The 20640-nt window shown below is 39.1% G+C and overlaps 1 protein-coding gene across 1 annotated transcript in view; it reads right to left on the bottom strand.

The window, feature by feature from the left end:
* LOC111571220 (leucine-rich repeat-containing G-protein coupled receptor 5-like) overlaps window positions 1-18496 on the bottom strand; it is a 51871-nt gene extending 33375 nt beyond the window's left edge. The window contains exons 1-4 of the mRNA XM_055006712.1: window positions 18023-18496; window positions 7016-7087; window positions 3648-3719; window positions 2893-2964 (exon numbers count right to left, since the gene is read on the bottom strand). Of these exons, the coding sequence (XP_054862687.1) occupies window positions 2893-2964; window positions 3648-3719; window positions 7016-7087; window positions 18023-18318 (512 nt within the window). The 5' untranslated portion in view covers window positions 18319-18496. The remainder of the gene's footprint in view (window positions 1-2892; window positions 2965-3647; window positions 3720-7015; window positions 7088-18022) is intronic.
* Window positions 18497-20640: the final 2144 nt, after the last annotated feature.

The raw sequence follows: 20640 nt of genomic DNA, 5'->3' as shown, positions 1-20640 counted from the left end.
AGAAGACATGTGGAGACTCTGAAGACACCTGGAAGAAGGTTCTTTGGTCTGAGGAGACCAGGATGGAGCTTTATGTCCATAAGACTAGATGTTCGATGGACACCAAACACTGAACATCATCTGCACTGTGAAGCATGGTGGTGGCAGCATCATGATGCGAAGCACGGTGGTGGCAGCATCATGATGTGGAAGCATGGTGGTGGCAGCATCATGATGTGAAGCATGGAGGTGGCAGCATCATGACATGAAGCACGGTGGTGGCAGCATCATGATGTGAAGCATGGAGGTGGCAGCATCATGAAGTGAAGCATGGTGGTGGCAGCATCATGATGTGAAGCATAGTGGTGGCAGCATCATGATGTGGAAGCATGGTGGTGGCAGCATCATGATGTGAAGCATGGAGGTGGCAGCATCATGACATGAAGCACGGTGGTGGCAGCATCATGATGTGAAGCATGGAGGTGGCAGCATCATGATGTGAAGCATGGTGGTGGCAGCATCATGATGTGAAGCATGGTGGTGGCAGCATCATGATGTGAAGCACGGTGGTGGCAGCATCATGATGTGAAGCATAGTGGTGGCAGCATCATGATGTGGAAGCATGGTGGTGGCAGCATCATGATGTGAAGCATGGTGGTGGCAGCATCATGATGTGAAGCATGGAGGTGGCAGCATCATAGTGTTCCTCAGCAGCAGGTAGAGGGTAAGTGAAATCCTGGAGGAGAACCTGATGTAGTCTGAAGAGAACTGAGACCTGGAGAAGATCAGTTTTCCATGCAGATGATGAGTCGAAGCAAACAAAGATCCTCAGAGATGGTTTGAAAACAACAAGGTGGAAGTTCTGTTCTCTGAGGATCCCTGAGGAACCTGAAGAAGAATGAGGTAGAACTTCATCTGAAGGTTCTTCTCCTACATCTTGACTGAAGAAGATGGATCACTGCTTTTATACTTTTTAATTAACTGACATCACTTTGTAGAAATCTGGTTTCACTTTGACCTGAGTCACTTTGTAAATTCTTAAATTGACCGTGCAGCTCAATAAAAGATTCAACCTTCCAGAGGGTGTGAAGACTTTTATAGAAGATGTGGAGAATTTAATTTTCATTTCATGTCTGCTTTCCTGGTTTTGATTCAGGGAATTTTGGCTTCAGAGAGAAAACTCACAACTTCATGTTCTAAAATACCAGAAGTCTGTCCGTCCGTCTGTCTGTCCGTCCGTCTGTCTGTCCGTCCGTCTGTCTGTCCGTCCGTCTGTCCATCTGTCTGTCTGTATAACTGTCTTTCTGTCTGTCTGTCTAACTGTCCGTCTGTCCGTCTGTCTGTCTGTATAGCTGTCCATCTGTCTGTCCATCTGTCTGTCTGTATAACTGTCCGTCCGTCCGTCTGTCTGTCTGTCTGTCCGTCCGTCTAACTGTCCGTCTGTCTGTCTATCCATCCGTCTGTCTGTCTAACTGTCCGTCTGTCTGTCCATTTGTCTGTCTGTATAACTGTCTGTCCGTCTGTCTGTCTGTCTGTCCGTCTGTCTGTGTGCATAACTGTCTGTCTGTCCGTCTGTGTGTATAACTGTCTGTCTAACTGTCTGTCTGTCCGTCTGTCTGTCTAACTGTCTGTCTGTCCATCTGTCTGTCTAACTGTCTGACTGTCCGTCTGTCTGTCTGTCCTTCTCTCTGTGTGTAACTGTCTGTCTGTCTGTGTGTATAATTGTCTGTCTGTCTGTCTGTCTGTCTGTCTGTCTGTCTGTCCGTCTGTCCGTCTAACTGTCTGTCTGTCTGTCTGTCTGTGTGTATAACTGTCTGTCCGTCTGTCTGTCCGTCTAACTGTCTGTCTGTCTGTCTGTCTGTCTGTGTGTATAACTGTCTGTCCGTCTGTCTGTGTGTATAACTGTCTGTCTGTCTGTCTGTCTGTCTCCAACAATAGCTCCTCTGTTTATGTCCAAAGAGGGAGGACCAGGATGGGACTTCACATAATCGTCCATCAGATAAGTGGAGAGAAGAGACCTTAGACCAACAGAGAGACTCAGATGTCTCCATTCTTATACCTTATCTACACACAGACACACAAAGAAGCACACACCAACACACACTAACACACACTAACACACACAGACACAAACAGACACACACAAACACACACAGGTACAGTTTCACTATAATTACTGCGTTATCAGGCTGAGAGAACACACTGTCCACACTACATACGTTAATATACCGACTGTGTGTGTGTGTGTGCGTGTGTGTGTGTGTGTGTGTGTGTGTGTGTGTGTAGATTCCTTTCCACTACAGAGTAAAATGAAACTAAAAGACGAGTGTGTGTGTGTCAGTGTGTATAAGTTGTCTCATCAAACACTCAACCTCCTTTTCTGGACAAAGAAACAAATCGGCCAAAGGTGAAAAAGTAAGTAAAGGAAAGGTGAAGATTAGCATTAGCTTAGCATAAGGTTAGCATCACGTTGGGGTAAGGGTTAGCATATGGTTAGGCTGAGGTTAGCACAAAGTTCAGTTTAGGTTAAGGCTAGATTAGGTTAGCATAAGGTTAGATTTAAGCAAAGTTAGCATAAAGTTAGGTTGAGGTTAGCATGAAGTTAGGTTGAGGTTAGCATAAGGTTAGATTAAAGTTTGCATAAGATTGGGATTAGCTTAGCATAAAGTTAGTTTAAAGGTTAGCATAGGTTGGTATAACATTAGCCTTAAAATAAAAATAAAGTCAATGTAGGAAAAAGTCAAATTCAACCCATGTAGGGTTAGCGTTAGCTTCGTCTCTTCATGTCTGCAGCATGTCGACTGTTTCTGGATAATATAGTCCACTGAGCCGTGGTGCGTTCAGGTGCAGAGAACATTTCAGGATTTAATAAACAGATAAGAACCAGAGGTGAACGGAGGAAACGAGTCTCACAGTGACTGCAGGTTGTGGAGGTTGTTGAAGGCCTCGGCAGGAACGGACCTCAGCTGGTTGTTCTGGAGCATCCTGTAAACAAACAAACAAACAATAAACAAACTAACTCTGGATGACATTTTCAGCATCTTTTGTGTCTTTTGTTTCATTTTTAGCATCTTTTCTGTCCGTTTTGTATTATTTGTTTAATTTTCAGCATCTTTCTTGTCCGTCGTGTCATTTTTAGCATCTTTTTTTCAGTTTTGTATCTTTTTATGTCATTTTTAGCATCTTTTGCATCTGTTTTGTATCTTTTGTGTCATTTTTAGCATCTTTTGCATCTGTTTTGTATCTTTTTGTATCATTTTTAGCATCTTTTGTGTCCATTTAGTATCTTTTTGTGTCATTTTTAGCTTTTGTGTCTTTTGTTTCATTTTTAGCATCTTTTTTGTCCATTTTTTGTCTTTTCATATCATTTTTAGCATCTTTTTTGTCTCTTTTGTATCATTTTTAGGATTTCTTTTGTCTGTTTTTTGGGCATTTTTAGCATCTTTTTTGTGTCCTTTTTTCTACACAAACCCAACTTCAGGTACTAAGAACTCTTCAACTCGGATTCTTCAAACCCCCGGAGGTTTGGTTCTTTGATACAGTTTTAATAATGCTGCAGATGTCGGGTTCAGACCAGGAGCGTTTTACAACAGCTCATATATTAAAGACGTGGTCCGTTCTAAAACGTCCCGATGTTTGCTGAGGTCTTCTACATGTGAAGGACTTACAGCACTTTGAGGTTGTAGAGGCCAGAGAATGCTCCTCTGGGGATGGAGGACAGATCGTTCCCTGCCAAACGCCTGAAACACACAGAAAGAGGAAAGATGAACACGGCAGACGTGAGGCCGTCGTATATCTGAGGTGATTTCTGGCTTCAGTCCAGAACATTTTAACATAAAGCTGGAGGAGTTCACGTTAAATGTGTTACAGCTCTGAGTGGGTTTTATGGATTTATATGTAGCTGTGGTTGTGAAAAATTTCATGGAAGCATCTAAATCTAAAAACTGCGATACGAAGAAAAACGTCTCACATTTCATCAAAAACAAACATATAAAAATATTTAATCACGGTTGATTTAATTCGGTTTTTATGGAAAAAGATTATTTAATGTCAAAGTGTAAACAGATTTAAACAAAGTAAAATCAACTGAGAAACATTCAGATGCTGCCACCACCATGCTTTACTTAATGATGCTGCCACCACCATGCTTTACTTAATGATGCTGCCACCACCATGCTTTACTTAATGATGCTGCCACCACCGTGCTTCACATCATGATGCTGCCACCACCAGCTTCACATCATGATGCTGCCACCACCATGCTTCACATCATGATGCTGCCACCACCGTGCTTCACATCATGATGCTGCCACCACCGTGCTTCACATCATGATGCTGCCACCACCGTGCTTCACATCATGATGCTGCCACCACCGTGCTTCACATCATGATGCTGCCTCCACCGTGCTTCACACCATGATGTTGCCACCACCGTGCTTCACATCATGATGCTGCCACCACCGTGCTTCACATCATAATGCTGCCACCACCGTGCTTCACATCATGATGCTGCCACCACCGTGCTTCACATCATGATGCTGCCACCACCATGCTTCACATCATGATGCTGCCACCACCGTGCTTCACATCATGATGCTGCCTCCACCATGCTTCACATCATGATGCTGCCACCACCATGCTTCACATCATGATGCTGCCACCACCGTGCTTCACATCATGATGCTGCCACCACCATGCTTCACATCATGATGCTGCCACCACCATGCTTTACTTAATGATGCTGCCACCACCATGCTTTACTTAATGATGCTGCCACCACCGTGCTTCACATCATGATGCTGCCACCACCAGCTTCACATCATGATGCTGCCACCACCATGCTTCACATCATGATGCTGCCACCACCGTGCTTCACATCATGATGCTGCCACCACCGTGCTTCACATCATGATGCTGCCACCACCGTGCTTCACATCATGATGCTGCCACCACCGTGCTTCACATCATGATGCTGCCTCCACCGTGCTTCACACCATGATGTTGCCACCACCATGCTTCACATCATGATGCTGCCACCACCGTGCTTCACATCATAATGCTGCCACCACCGTGCTTCACATCATGATGCTGCCACCACCGTGCTTCACATCATGATGCTGCCACCACCATGCTTCACATCATGATGCTGCCACCACCGTGCTTCACATCATGATGCTGCCTCCACCATGCTTCACATCATGATGCTGCCACCACCATGCTTCACATCATGATGCTGCCACCACCAGCTTCACATCATGATGCTGCCACCACCGTGCTTCACATCATGATGCTGCCACCACCGTGCTTCACACCATGATGCTGCCACCACCATGCTTCACATCATGATGCTGCCACCACCGTGCTTCACATCATGATGCTGCCACCACCATGCTTCACATCATGATGCTGCCACCACCAGCTTCACAGTGGTGATGGTATGGTGGTAATGATGTGCTTTTCAACAGATAATCTTTCTTTTTTGTGGTTGTTTTGTGACTTGTGGTTATTTTGTGTCTCCTCTGTCCTCTGAGTCATTGTTGTATCTTTTCCAGTAGTTTTGTGTGTCTTCATGGTATCAAAATGCGACTGATATCAGCAGAGCATTTTTATTTTGTTGCATTTCTAGATCTGGAGCTTGTTTCCCTTCATGTTTTACTTTCATTTTTGGTGTTGCTCCTATGAAACTTAAAAACACAACTCACTTTGCACTTTGTTTTCTGCTAAGTTGTGTATCAATCTGCTGTCATCAGTTGTGCGTTTTTTATTATCTGCACACACCAGCCCTCCCTGTAACTGTGACACCATATCAAACACTGGCCCGTGATGGTAGCTGTATGTTTTTCAGAGGCCACGGGGAGTTCAGCCAGGACCTGTTTACCCAGCATGCACCTCTGTGGTGTCCTATCGCCGTGGTGACGTTTCTCACGCCGCGGCGACAAATATCACACGCACACACAGACACACACAGCTGGCAGCGGAGCAGAACAGCAGCCAGAGTCATGTTCAGGTCTAGCCGAGGTCAGTCTGGTCCGCTGTAGCTTCGAGCTAACGTTCATACAGATGGAGTTACAGATCAGATCCTCATAGACATCTGAGCCGGTCGCCTGATAGGACGCCTTCATCATCATCATCATCATCATCATCATCACCGTCGCAGTGTTGCAGTCTGATGACAACAACATCAGACAAACGTAGAATAAAGCTACAACCAGAGCTGCTGCTGATGTTTCTGTGTCTTTTTGTGGTCATTTTGTGGTCATTTTGTGTCTCTGTGGTCATTTTGTGGTCATTTTGTGTCTCTCTGTGGTCATTTTGTGTCATTTTGTGTCTCTTTATGGTCACTTTGTGTCATTTTGTGTCTCTTTGTGGTCACTTTGTGTCATTTTGTGTCTCTTTGTGGTCATTTTGTGTCATTCTGTGTCTTTTTGTGGTCATTTTGTGGTCATTTTGTGTCTCTATGGTCATTTTGTGGTCATTTTGTGGTCATTTTGTGTCTCTGTGGTCATTTTGTGGTCATTTTGTGTCTCTGTGGTCATTTTGTGGTCATTTTGTGTCTCTCTGTGGTCATTTTGTGTCATTTTGTGTCTCTTTGTGGTCATTTTGTGTCATTCTTTGTCTCTTTGTGGTCATTTTGTCATTTTGTGTCTTTTTCTCGTCGTTTTGTATCCACTGTATTTGTTTTGTGTCTCTTTTGAGTCATGTTGTGTCTCTTTCTAGACAGTTTGTGACCTAAAATAATCACAGAGACACAAATCAACCACAAAGAGACAGTAAATCTCCCGTCTTACTGTCTTTGTGTCGGATCAGCTCCAGGTCGTAGTTCAGGTGAGACTGAGGGAGTTTCTAACGTTGTGAGGACATCCGGCAGGTAAATCATTAAATGGAGTTTGTTTAAGGTTCCAGTGAATCTCCAGGAAATGTGACGATGACGAAGATGATGAAGGTGTGTGTGTGTGTGTGTGTGTGTGTGTGCGTAGGTGTGTGTGTGTGTGTGTGTGTGTGTGTGTGTGTGTGTGTGTGTGTCTGTGTGACTCACAGCTCCTCCAGGAAGTGCAGGTTGCTCAGAGCTCGGCTGGACATCACAGTCAGATTATTCATGCTGAGGTCACTGCGGAAACACAGAATTCTTTGTTTACCTTCTAACTTCAGGTTGCATCAGTGAAGGAGAAACAGGAAGTAGTAAAACACGCAGGAATAAATCAGCGTTGGGTGTAAAAATAATGAGATGTTGTTGCACGCCGGCGACATAAACACAAATCTGAAGAGTAAACACAAAGTTAACGAGTCATGCATGGTTGAAGTCGACACACAGAATCCATTCAACAGGTAGAAAGTGTTCCACAGCTGCTCTGGAGGGACGTCCAGGTTTATGAGAACCTCAGACTGAAACTTAGACGAAGATCTGGTAGATTTAGGAGCATCGGATGATTAATTATTTTTGTCTGTGATAATTTTATGCCTCTTTACGGCTGTTTTGAACCTTTTTCAGTTGTTTTGCATGTCTTTGTGGTTGTTTTGTCTCTTAGTGTCCGTTTTGTCTCTTTTTCCAGTTTTGTGTATTTTTTTATCATTTTGTGTAGTTTTTGGGTCATTTTCTTTCTCTTTGTGGTTGTTATGTGTCTCTTTGTGGTCATTTTGTAGTTTTCAAAAATCTATTTGCAGTTGTTTTGTGTATGTTTTTCACCGTTTTGAGTCTCTTTTGGGTTATTTTGTGTGTTTTTGCTGCTGTTTTGTATCTCCTTGTGGTTGTTTTGTGTCTCTTTGTGTTCATTTTGCATCTTTTTGTGGCCGTATTGTGTCTCTTTGTGTCCATTTTGTGTCCATTGTGGTGGTTCTGTGTCTCTTTGTGGTTGTTTTGTGTCTCTTCATTGTCATTTAGCATCTCCTTCTTGTTGTTTTGTGTCTTTTGCCATTTTTGTGTCTCTTTTGGGTAGTTTTACATCACTTTAAAGTTATTTTGTGTCTCTTTGGAATCATTTCATATCATTTCCTTCATACTCGTGAATTTTTATTGATGATTGAATTGTTTTTTTTTGCATCAATTAGTGGTTGAAATGTGTTTATTTCTGCAAAAGAAAACAAAATCCAGGTAAAATAAAAGCTCTTCCCTTCTGTTACATATTTGTTTGCAGTTTTATGTTGTTGCATCTCTTTCTGGTTGTTTTGTGTCTCTTTTCTGTAATTCTACATCTCTTTGGGATAATTTTGCATCATTTCTATCATATTGCTGGGTTATTATATCATTTTTTAAATTTTTTGCGTCATTAATTGCATGGAAATGTCTTTTTTTTATGCAAAAGAAATCACAAAATTCATGCAAAATAAAGCCCTTTGCTTCATGTTGATGTTTCTGAGGAAACAGATGCAAAGAGGAAGTAAATCCTGAACCCATGAAATCTGCACCATCGGATTTACACAACATAAAGTCTGAAGCAGTAACACACACACACACACACACCTGAATGAGAAACAAGGCAGACTGGACGTTACTGGAAGCAGCAGGAAGTAAAGGATGAATGAATAAAGCAGGTTTCACTCCACATTTTTTCACTTTAGCTTTGATTCACCAACAACAACTCCGACTTGTTCAAAGATTTACGTCAGTTTCTGGGAGAAAAATCACTTTAAGATGTGCAGAAATATGTAAACAAACCATAAAAGCCTCTCTGGCACCCAGAAAAGTCAGTAAATACAAAGCTAATGTAGAATCATTTATTCATTTTTTGGTAATTTTTTTCATCTCTATTTTTTTTTTTTTTGTCTCTTTATGGTAATTTAATTTATTTTTGTTGTCACTTTTGTATATTTACAGTGATTTTGCGTGTTTTTAAGGCAGTTTTGCAGAACATCCCTGAATTCAGACACCCTGATAAAAATAATGTTTTTGTTTTTTCGTCTGCTCTGATGAATCTGCAGGAAAAAACCCTGACGTCAGATGACTTCATTTATTTACTTTCTGCTTTTCAAACAGCTGATTTTATCTGTCAGTGAACGCATCACAGCTTCTGTTTATCACATCTTCACAAAAACAAACTACAATGTAGGACTTTAAATCCAGAATTTACACAAAGACGACAAACATTTGTAAGATTTAAAGACGAAAATCATCCAAAATTTTAAAAAATGTGTAGAAATAATGGAGATAAATAAGAAAAAAATATAAATATAGATATAAAAGTCATAATATTAAGAACAAAATGAATGAAATAAACTAAATAATGAGAAGAAAACATGACATCACAAATCTACAGTAAAAACATTGAAATATTTCAGGTTTAAAACTACAAATATATTTAAAAATTCAAGTTCTGTAATAATACTGCAGGAAAAATTACATGTTGGGATTAAATTAAGAATTTGTAAAAAATCCCAAAAGAAAAATTTATGTGGAAAAAGTTGAAGTTACATTAAGTTAAAATTAATATAAAATTGATAGTATTAGGTGGAAAAGTTAATTAATTCGTGATTAAAGTTTTACATTTAAGACATTTACAATACTAGAAAGTTGTATTTTTCTTCTCAGTAAACTAAATAAAGTTTTAATTTACAAAACAAATCAAAGAAAAGTTGGAATATTTTGAGTTTAAAGTCAAACATGTTTGTAAAAAAAGCTAAAATATTTAAAAGCTAAAGGTAAAAAAAATGAGAAAAATTTAAATAAATTATAGATTTTTACTGTTATATTAAATTCCATTTAATATTTATTAAAATAGCAGAAAAACTACTATTAATTTACATGTTAACTATAAAAAAAATTCAAAAATTATAAATATTTACATTAAAAAGTGTATTGCATTTAAATCAGTTAAAACTAACTTTATTTTATAGATATTGGTTGCTATTTTTTTTACAGCTGTTAATGTGAAAATATTGCACTGTTTTGTTTAGTTTTTATTTAATATAATTTTTAATTTAAATTATTTTTTCTGCCAGACTTTAAGGTTTATTTTAGGGGATTTTTTAAAACAGATTTTCTTGTGTAATTCATGGCTTCAAACTGAATATTTTCAACTTTTTATTTCAGATCTTCTTTGTGTTTTTTTCTTTTAGATGTTTTTTTATTTTTCCAGATAAAAAGAGTCACGAATGAAGAAGCGATGAAAGAAAAGACATTTTTTTTCTCCTCAGATCGAAGCTTTTTGTGTTTCTTCAGACGATTATTCAAATGCAGCAGAAAGACAAACTCTAGGAGGAGAGAAAAGACTTTGACAGCGAGGCCTCTTTGCTTTTTGTCTCCTTCTGGTTTTTTCTTTAGCGGCGCCCCCCACTGGAGGAGCAGGAGGGGGGTCTGCTCCGACCAATCAGACAACTCTGTAAGGAACCAGGAAGGAAACATCAGCTCTGAAGTAAACAAGAAGCTGAAGATCTCAGGAGGAAACCAGAAGAAATGTTCAATTCAGGAGTTTATTATTAATGCCCCGCCAAAATAAAAGCATTAACAGGAAAAAGAATGTTTTCTTTCCCAAAAATTAAGACGATTCCACCTTAAAATGATACAAAATGGAATAAATTGGTGATTTAATAAAACTAATTTATCACTAATCTACAGTCATACATGAAGCTGAAAAGGTTTCGTATTTTCCTGCAAAAAAAAGCAAAAATATTGGAAATTAGTGGTAATTTTACACCAAAATGTGCTGTATTAAAGTCAAATAAATGTGAAAATATTGTGAGATAGAGTTACTAATTAAAAGTTAAAGCTAAAAAATTGATAAAAATAATTAAAAATAAAGAATTCAGTTAATTTGGGGGGTAAAACTACAAATTTACAGGTAAATAACTGTAATTTTACATGAAAATGTGCTGCATTAAAGTCAAATCAAAGTGAAAAAACTACAAAACTGAAAATATCAGAAAAACTTAATCATAGATTAAAGCTGAAAAAAACTAACAAAAATCATAAAAAATTAAGGACTTTAGTTCATTCTTTTGAGTAAAATCACAAATTTACTGGTAAATAATCACAATATTTGAAATTAAATGTAAAAAAAGTGAATTTACTTGGAAAATAAATTTCTGTTTTATAGTCGAGAACATTTTTCAGTCTCTCGTCGTCTCTGTTTTGTGTCTCATTGGTTGTTATGTTGTGTTTTTGAGATTTTGTGTAGGTTTTTTTGGTAATTTTGTGTCTCGTTTGTGTGAATTTGTGCCGTATATTTGTTGTTTTGTGTCTTTTTTTCTTCATACTACAGATAAAAAACTACACAGAATCAGTTGGAACAAGGAGTGAAGCTTTTTACAAATTTAAACATCTTTTGAGACATTTAGAATGAAGTGATTTTGATTAAATATCGTGATTTTAAGTTTAGATTCAACTAATTTTCCCAGTGGAACTTTCATTTACATTCAAGGACTGTTGGAAAGTTTAAACCTGATAATTATTTCTGTTTTAAAAGTTGTTTTAAAAACTTTAAACTGTCATTTTGGTGATTCAAAATAAAAAGCATGTCTTTCTAACCTGAAATAGAGGAATAAATATCTACAGTGTGTAGAGTTCTGCTTTGTTTCCAATGTTGGTAACACCTTTGAATTAATTTGATGTCATTTTTGACACTTTAAGAGTGAATCTGGGTGATTTTTCAGACATTTTGGACAGATTTTGACCAATTTTGGATAATTTCTAACTAAAATGAACCTAAACTGTCCTCATGATGTGAACAAACCCAAGTCTCCTTGATGAGATTTCTAATGTACTTAGCAAAATATCCGTTTCATTAGGCTTTGTAATACCTTTGGAGACTTGGAAAGATGGTGTACAATCAATGTACATGGTGTAAAATAGATAATTTCCTTAAAAAAGAGATTTTTGTCATTCTAACTGTATCTTAAAAGATATGTCTGAGTTCTAGAATAAAGAGAAACCTGCCGTGGAGGTGAATGAGGGCGTCCAACATGGCTGCCAGAAGGGGGCGTGGCCTCCATGTTCATCAGTTCATTCATCAGACTGAAGCTAAAGAAGCTAAAGAAGCTAAAAACATTCCAGAGCTGCTGTCAGTCAGAAACAGAAAGAAGGAAAAGAACCGTTCAGAGACATAAAGGATGACAGACGGCAGCATTCAGACATTCTAAAGAGACTCTCAGATCCGTTTCATTACTGCTGCAGCTTCTTAAAGACTCAACCAATCAGAAGCTTCCATTGATTATTGATCAGAAAAACTTTCTGGACGCAAATCTGGCTTCTGGTTCTGATGAAGAACCAAAAACTTCTTTGACTTGGTAGCTGCAACTAATGTTTATTTAAATGATCAGGGAACGATTTGCCCTACAACATGTCAGAAAACAGGAAGAAATGTTCATCATGTTGTTCTGTCTGAAGAACAGTCCAGAACCCAAAATAATCAAAGTGTTGTCATGGAAGGAACCCAGAAATGCTGCAAACTCTCACTGTTTTACTTAAATGATCATGTTCTGTTCTCAAAATAGAACCAGGTAAGTCCAGAAAGAAGTATCTGGAAAATAGTTCCTTAAAGAACCTATCTTTGGTAGAGGTCTTTGGAACCCTACCTGCCTAAAGGAACCTTTTTTGATGTTTCTTTGGGAGATTTTTAAAGAATATTTTCTTCAAATGGTTCTTTGGATCCATTAAAAGGACTGTTTATTGATAGAACAGCAAGCAAAAAAAGGTTCCTTAATGAACCTATTTTTTTCTAAAAGTTCTTCAGAGCAATATTTAAGGTTCATGAAGGAAAGAAGGAATCTTTTGGTGGCTTGTTGAGGCAACTTTCGGGATTCTTTAAAAGACTTCTTGTTAAAAGGTTCTTTGTGGAACTCAAATTTGTTCTTGCGTACTCGAGAACTTTCAGATCGGAACTATTTAGTAAAGAAATCTGGATCCCTTTCCAAGAACTTCAGCATCTTCCTTGAGAACCACATGAAGATAAAAAATTGCAAAGACTCTTTTGAACCTCTTGAACTGGAAATCTGAGAACCTCTTGAAGAACCCCTGAGGGCAACGACACCTTAGAGTGTCTCTGAGGCTGATAAAACCTCTCAAGAACTTAATAACCTCCTCAATAACCACACATTGTTCCTCTTAAAGGACCTAGAGAACCTGTAGGGAAACCTGAGAATCTCTTCAAGAACCCCTGAGATCAATGACATCGTAGAGTTTCTCTGAAAATACTGAAACTTTTCCAAGAACCTGAACATCCTCCTCAAGAACCACTCTAAGGTCAAGAACTAGTAGATCCTCTGAGATAACCCAAAGCTGAATTTTGGAACCTCTTGAAGACCCACTGAGAACAAAGGCATCCTGGATTTTCTCTGAAACTAATAAAACCTCTCCAAGAACTTCACAAGTTCACAAACTACAAGAACCTCTTACGTGACCTTAAGAACTTTTCATTAAATCTGGGAACCTCTTGAAGAATCCTTAAGAGCAAAGACATCCTGGAGTTTCTCTTGAACTGATTACATTTTTCCATGAACCTAAATTTTTGTCCAAGAACCACATGTGATTCAATAACTACTAGAACCTCCTCAGTTGGTTACATAACTTTATAAGAAACCTTGGGAACATCTTAAAGAACCCCTCAGAACAAACGGATATTGGATTTTCTCTGAAACTAATAAATCCTCTCCAAGAACTTCACAAGTTGTTAAACTACTAGAACCTCTTATGTGACTTTGAGAATTTTGCATTGAATCTGGGAACCTCCCGAAGAACTCTTACGTTTCTCTTGAACTAATGAAACTTTTCAGAGAACCTAAACATTTTCCCTCAAGAACCACATGTGGTTGAAGATCTACTAGAATTTAGTAAAAGACCTATAGAACTTCAGAAGACAAACTGGGAATATCTTGAAGAACCTCCTGGATTTTCTCCAAAACTAATAAAATCTCTCCCAGAACTTCCCAAGTTCACAAACTACTAGAACCTCTTACATGACCTCAAGAACTTTGCATTGAATCTGGGAACCTCTTGAAGAACCTTTAGGAGTCTCTGTGGTTCAAGAACTACTAGAACCTCTTTAAAGACCTACAGAACCTTTAAAGAAAACTTGAGAACCTCTTGAAGAATCCTAAAGTTTCTCTTGAACTGATGAAACCTTTCCAAGAACCAAAACACTTTCCTCAAGAACCACTTGTGGTTCAAGAACTACAAGAACCTCTTGAAAGACCTACAGAACTTTATAAGAAAACCTGGGAACCTCTTGAAGAAACTCTGAGAGCAATGACATCATAGAGTGTCTCTGAAAATATTGAAACTTTTCCAAGAACCTAAACATTCACCTCAAGAACCCCTTGAATGTCAAGAACTAGTAGAACCTCTTAAAAGACCTACTGAACTTTACAAGAAAACCTGGGACCTTCTTCAAGAACTCTGAGAACAGAAGAACATAAAGAGCTTTTCTTGAACCTGACCTTCTGACATCTCATCTCTACTTTTAGTCTAGTTTTAAAATATTACCTTCAGGAAGAACCTCAGAACCAGAACCAACCATCAATCTAAAGGGTTCCTGAGTTCCTCAGTCAGCGTCTCCTGATGACTTATGTTGAAGAACCGTTCCTCGCTGTGTCTTTTGGTTATTTTTAGTCTAATAATCACAGTTAATCTGAATAAATTCATGGGTTCTGCAGTCGGTTCAGCTCCAGTTCTTCTTCTTGGTTCTGGGCGTTTCTCTTCAGGAACATGTGCAGCTGCTTAGAACTGATTAAGATTTATTAAACAGAATAAAGAGAATGTGCAGATTTAGAACATATTAATAATATTCTGCTGCCTGTTTCTGCTTTAAAACTACATTTAAAATTTATCTCCAAACATTCGTTCAAACTTCTGATGTTTGGTTGAAGTCAATTCCTGATTGGAGCTTTAATGAAAACACAAAGAGCCTTTGATCGACCGTCGACGAGTGTGTGTGTGTGTGTGTGTTTGCCTGCGTGTGCGACACACATGCAAACACACACACACACACACACACACACACACACACACACACACACACACACACACACACACACACACACACACACACACACACACACACACACACACACACACACACACACACACACACACACACACACACAGTTGTTCTGAATAGGAGGTTTTTCTTTAATGAGAGTGAAATTTAAATCCTGCACATTGTTCTGCTTTTAGGCTGCAGCCAAGACACACAATAACACACACACACACACACACACACACACACACACACACACACACACACACACACACACACACACACACACACACACACACACACACACACACACACACACACACACACACACACACACACACACCCCGATGATGTAATGCTGGAGGCCAGTCACCTGCTGGGAGGTGAAATGGATTTGAATTCATTTTAGTTTCTTGCTTTAACAGAAGTTTACACTCAAGTAGAAACACTGAAACTCCGCTGACACTGTTGTTAAAGGGCCACACCGACCCGCAGAACCCTTTAAGGAACCCACAACCTCTTTCAGGAGCCTTAAGAACTGCCTGGAAACTCTTTGAGGACGAGTGAAACTGTAAATATGTCCACAAACATCGTCCAGAACGTCCCCTGTAGAGTCTTTTAGAACAGCAGAAACTCAATTGAACCCCTTAAATGGGCTTTAGAACTTCCTAAAGCGATCCCTGAACATCTTTAAGAACCGTGAAGAACTCAGAGATACTACTGAGAACACTACAGTACACCTGAACACCTTCCTCAGAGTAAGTTCTAGAACCACCGGAACTTTAAAACTCCATAAATAAACATTAGAGTCTCCTAAAAATAAAAAAAGTGTTGGATATTTTAATTCTAATGATTCAAATTCTGATTCCGGTTCTGCTCATCAATTCCGGTTCTAAATGATTCTCGATTCCGATTTTCTTGATGATCAGAGTCAAAGAATCTGAATCTATAAAACCGTGACGAGTGACTTCGGGGTCGGAATCGAAATTAAAGTTCCTTAATGATTCCTCCGGGGTCAAAATTTTGGAACCAGTTCTAATTTGAAACTGGTTCTCAATTCGCAACCCTGATAAAGAAATCTCAGAGCTTCTCTAGAGCTATTAGAACCTCTCCTAGTCCTTGAGAACCCTAACAGCTGAACCACTAGAACCTCCTAAATGATGAAACCTTGAACCCTTGTAAAGAACCTTTGACAAGACCTCAGAGTTGGTCTTAAACTAGTGAAACCCCTCTAAGAACCAACACGTCCTCCTGAAGAACCACACGAAGTTCAAGAACCACAGGGAACCTCTTCATTTTAAAAAAAAACTTTCAATGCCTTCAGGAACTATTACGGTATCTGAGATCTGATAGAACCAAACAGAGGTCACTGAACCTGGAACATCCTCCTCAAGAATCACCTGAAATCCAAGAACAACTGGAACCTCTTTAATGACCTCTAGAAATGTGGAATAAAACATTTAAACCTCTTGAAGAACCTCTGAAACCAGTCAGTGTAGACAGAACACCCTCTCTAGGAACCGCAGTAAGATCAAGGGAACCTCCTAACCACATTATAGGAGCTTTTTGAGTTTTAGAACTTCATTAATAAAGCTTTGAACCTCTTCAAGAACCACTATTGACCTCGAGAGTTCAGAACTTCTCTAAAACTAACAGAATCTCTAAAAGTACATCTGAACTAGAACACCCTCCTTCAGAACCACATTAACTATTAGACCTTCCTAAATGATCTAGAAATTCATTAGAAAACCTTTGAACTTTTTGAGGAACCCATGAGAACATTAAGATTCTAGAGTTTCTCTAAATCTAAAACATCTTCAAGACTCTAAACAACCTCATGAAACACCACATATCTTTTAAGAACCACTAGAACCACTTTAATTGCCTAAATAAAATGCAAATAAACATTGATGGACCTGAGCACCCTCTTCTATGGAGAGATAAATGGGGATCCAGACCTTTAAAATTTCAAAATTACAACAGAAAACCGTCTTAGGAACATTAAAACCGTCCTCAAGACTGCAGGAACCTCTTAAACAAGCTGTAGAACTTCATAAAGAAATCTTTCCAGAACACCTGTCTGGAACTAAAAGAGGCCTCTGGCTCTGTGGTTCTCCAACAACACCCAAACCTTAACCTTAAGAACCACAGGAACCTGTTAAATTATATCGAGAACTTTGAGAGGAAAACAGGGAACCTGTTCAGAAACCTCTGGGAACAATGAGATCATAGAATTTCCCCGAAATTGCTAAAACCTTTACAGAACCTAAACATCGTCCACTTGAGAACCCCTGGTTCTCTTCAAAAGTTCTCTAAGGTATCTGAATCTCCGTGTCTTTTGTTCTGATGCTTTGAGCACTAAGTATAAAATAAGCTCTCCAGACCGCCTGAACCACCAGAGAACAACAGAACATAAAGAACTCAAGAATGTATCTAAGGAACCTGAAATCCTAGAACTTCTCTGAAACAAATGACTCCTCTAGAGTCTGATAAATGAGGATCCAGACCCCTAGAACTTCAGAAAAAACAGTTTAACCTTTTGATAACCTGAACATCCTCCTCAAGAACCACAAGAACCACTTTGAGAACCTTTAGTTCTGGACAAAAACTCTTTAAGGTGTGCAATGTTTCTTGGTCTCTTTAGTTCTGATACTTCTAATAATCTCTCCAGACCGCCTGAACCACCAGAGAACAACAGAACATAAAGAACTCAAGAATCTATTGAAGGAACCTGAAATCCTAGAACTTCTCTGAAACTAATGGAACCTCTCAAAGAACCTGAACACCCTTTTGTACAGCCTGAGAAATGAGGATCCAGAGCTCTAGAACTTTATAAGTAAGCTTCTACAAGAACCCAGTCACCCTTCAGAACCACAACATCCTCTAGAAGAACCTGGACTATCCTCTAGAACCCCGGTTCTGCTCTAAAGTTCTCTGGAATCTTTCTTTCTGGAACTTTGAGAACTGACTTCAAACCAACTTTTCTCCAGAACCTCCAGTGGACAGAACACGAGCTGAACTGCGGCTGCGCGGACAGGTGCTCCGATTCTCACGACTGCAATAACATCACACGCGCACGCGCACGCCCGCACACATGTTCTGAGCCACTTTGAGAACTTTCAGAGCAACTGTGGACTTACAGGTAGGAGGTGAAGACGCTCAGGTTGGCCGGGATCTCCCGGAGCCCCAGATCCGAGCAGTCCACCCGGTGCAGCAGCCCGGACACCTCGCACCGGCAGCGGCCAGGACAGCTGCTGCGCCCCGCTGCCCGCTCCCCGTCCCCGGAGCTCTCCCCCCGGGGCTCCGCGGAGCTGTTCCCCGCGGCCGCAGCGTCCTGCACCGGGGACGCGGCGGAGCTCCGCACCGCGGCCACGGAGCTCCAGAAGCCGGCCGAGAGGGCTGCAAAGGCGCCCAACAAAGCCACGCAGCCCCGCATGTCCTCCGCGGGTCCTGGAAGTTTTTGTGTCCGGTGAAGAGGCGCTAATCTCGTATCAGAACCACAATGTTCTCCACTCAGTGGAACCGGATCACTGGAGGTTCTGAGTGGAACCAGAGGAGATCCAGCAGGCTGTGAGTCCGTCCACTCACTGAGGAGAGTTCAGCCCGTCCACGTTATATAGAGCCCAGTGTGTGTGTGCGCGCGCGCGTGTGCGTGTGTTACTCAAGTCAAACATCTCAGGCAACATGTTTGTTCTCGCGTGAAATTTCACACATTTCTGCTCATTTTATGCAAAAAAATTCAACTTTAATATCTTCCAGTGATGCTTTAATTCAGTTTATTGATGATTGATTATTGATTTCTGTGTATCCAGTCGGTTTCAATGCATTTATTGCAAATTAAATCACGATCTAAAGTAGAATTCTGTCATAAAAAATAACTTTAAATGATTTAAAACCGACTAATTTTTAACATTTTTTGCAAAATGTGGCCCCAGTTTAACAAAAAAAGTTGAATATTCAGTGAATTTTTGTAGATTTTTTGGCTTTTAAATGGAGAGTTTTGGGACTAGAATTGGTGTTTTGTGACTTTTAGTAAATTTTTTTCTTTATGTTTGTCATTTTGTAGCATTTGGAAGTCATTTTTTGTTTTGTTTTAGGTTGTTTTGTCTCTTTCAACATTTTGCATCTCATTTTTTGTCAGTTTCTGTCCTTTCACAACAGTTTTCCATCTGTTTGTATTTATTTTTCATTGATTTTCACATCTTTTGTGGTTCATTTATTTTCTTTTGCAGCTGTTTGGTGTCTTTTTGTCATCATTTTTGTCTCTTTTTGGTCACTTTTTGTCTCTTTCTCATTGTTTTATGCCATTTTCCATTAATTTTTGTCCTATTTTCAGCTCTTTTTTAAAATTATTTAAACATGCTTGTGGTCTATTTGTCTTCTTTTAATGATGTTTGTTGTTTATTTGTTGCTGTTTTCAATCCATTTGTAGTCATTTTACATTTGTTTTACAGTTTTTTCTCTTTGCTGTCATTTTATATCATTTGGTGTTTATTTTGCGTCTCTTCTTCGTTAATTTATTTCATTTTTTGTCTTTTTCGTGCAATTTTCTATTAGTTTACGTTCATTTTGCAGCTCTTTTTCCATCTGTTTGTTGTTCTTTTGTGGCATTTTGTCTTTTCTCATCACTTTATTTCTCTCTGTGCTCATTTTGTGCTCTTTTATTGGTGCTTTTTGTTAATTTTTTTTGTTCATTTTGAAGATTTTGCGTCACTTTTCCACTGACTCACATCTCTTCATGGTTGTCATCCAGTTTCACGTGTTATAAATTTACATGCAACATAAATACACGCATGTTTTTCTACAATTAACGTGTAGAAACTTTAATTTTATTCTTTTAAAATCACATCAACTAAGATAATATAAAGTAAACAAACTTCTGAGGTCCTGAACTTCATAACGTCCTCATAAAGACAGAAAAACACTGACGGGTTAATGATTAGTGTGTGTGTGTGTGTGTGTGTGTGTAGATGTGTGTGTGTGTGTGTGTGTGTGTGTGTGTGTGTGTGTGTGTAGATGTGTGTGTGATGTAACGTCTTCATATCTCACCTTTACCTGACACCGACACACACCTGAAATATAAAGACTCACTGTCTTATTTCCACAAAACACACACACATCTACACACATCTACACACACAGTAACACACACTCCTCAGTGATGCAACACTCCGTCAGTGTTTAACAGAACCGATCTTTATTGTGTTTTTTTAAAGAACCAGATCTTTATTTTAAATTTATTTCACTTTATTTTATAAAATCAGTGCAGATGATCGATTTATTGGTTCTAAAAACATTGCAGCCAAATGTTTCACCTTTGTCATTACAACATATTTCAGAAACCTTTTATTAAATCAAGATTTATTTATAAAGAACGTTTAAAGTTCAGCAAGAAAATCAGGAGCAAAACAGTAAAATCACATTTATTAAATATGATAAAATAGTAAAACAGAACAGTAACTAACATCTTGAAAACATTTTCCAGATGTTGTGTTCAGAGCATCATTCATTAGCATCAGGGAAATTTAACAGCAGAACGTTCTCTAATTTGATTTAATTTCTATAGAGCAGATTCACAACATGTCATCTCAAAGCTCTCAGCAGAGTGCAGACCGTACGAATTATAAAGTGTTTACCTTTGATTCCCTACGAGCGACGGTAGGAAGGAACAAAACACAGGATTTTAAAATCTATCCTGGATTTCACAGGGAACCAATGAAGAGAAACTCATATGGGAGAAATATCAGGGTGATTTGGA

The sequence above is a fragment of the Amphiprion ocellaris genome, chromosome 21 (genome assembly GCF_022539595.1).
Source record: "Amphiprion ocellaris isolate individual 3 ecotype Okinawa chromosome 21, ASM2253959v1, whole genome shotgun sequence".
NCBI lineage: Eukaryota > Metazoa > Chordata > Actinopteri > Pomacentridae > Amphiprion > Amphiprion ocellaris.
The sequence above is the reverse complement of the archived record's forward strand: the minus strand, read 5'-3'. Positions and strand labels throughout refer to the sequence as shown.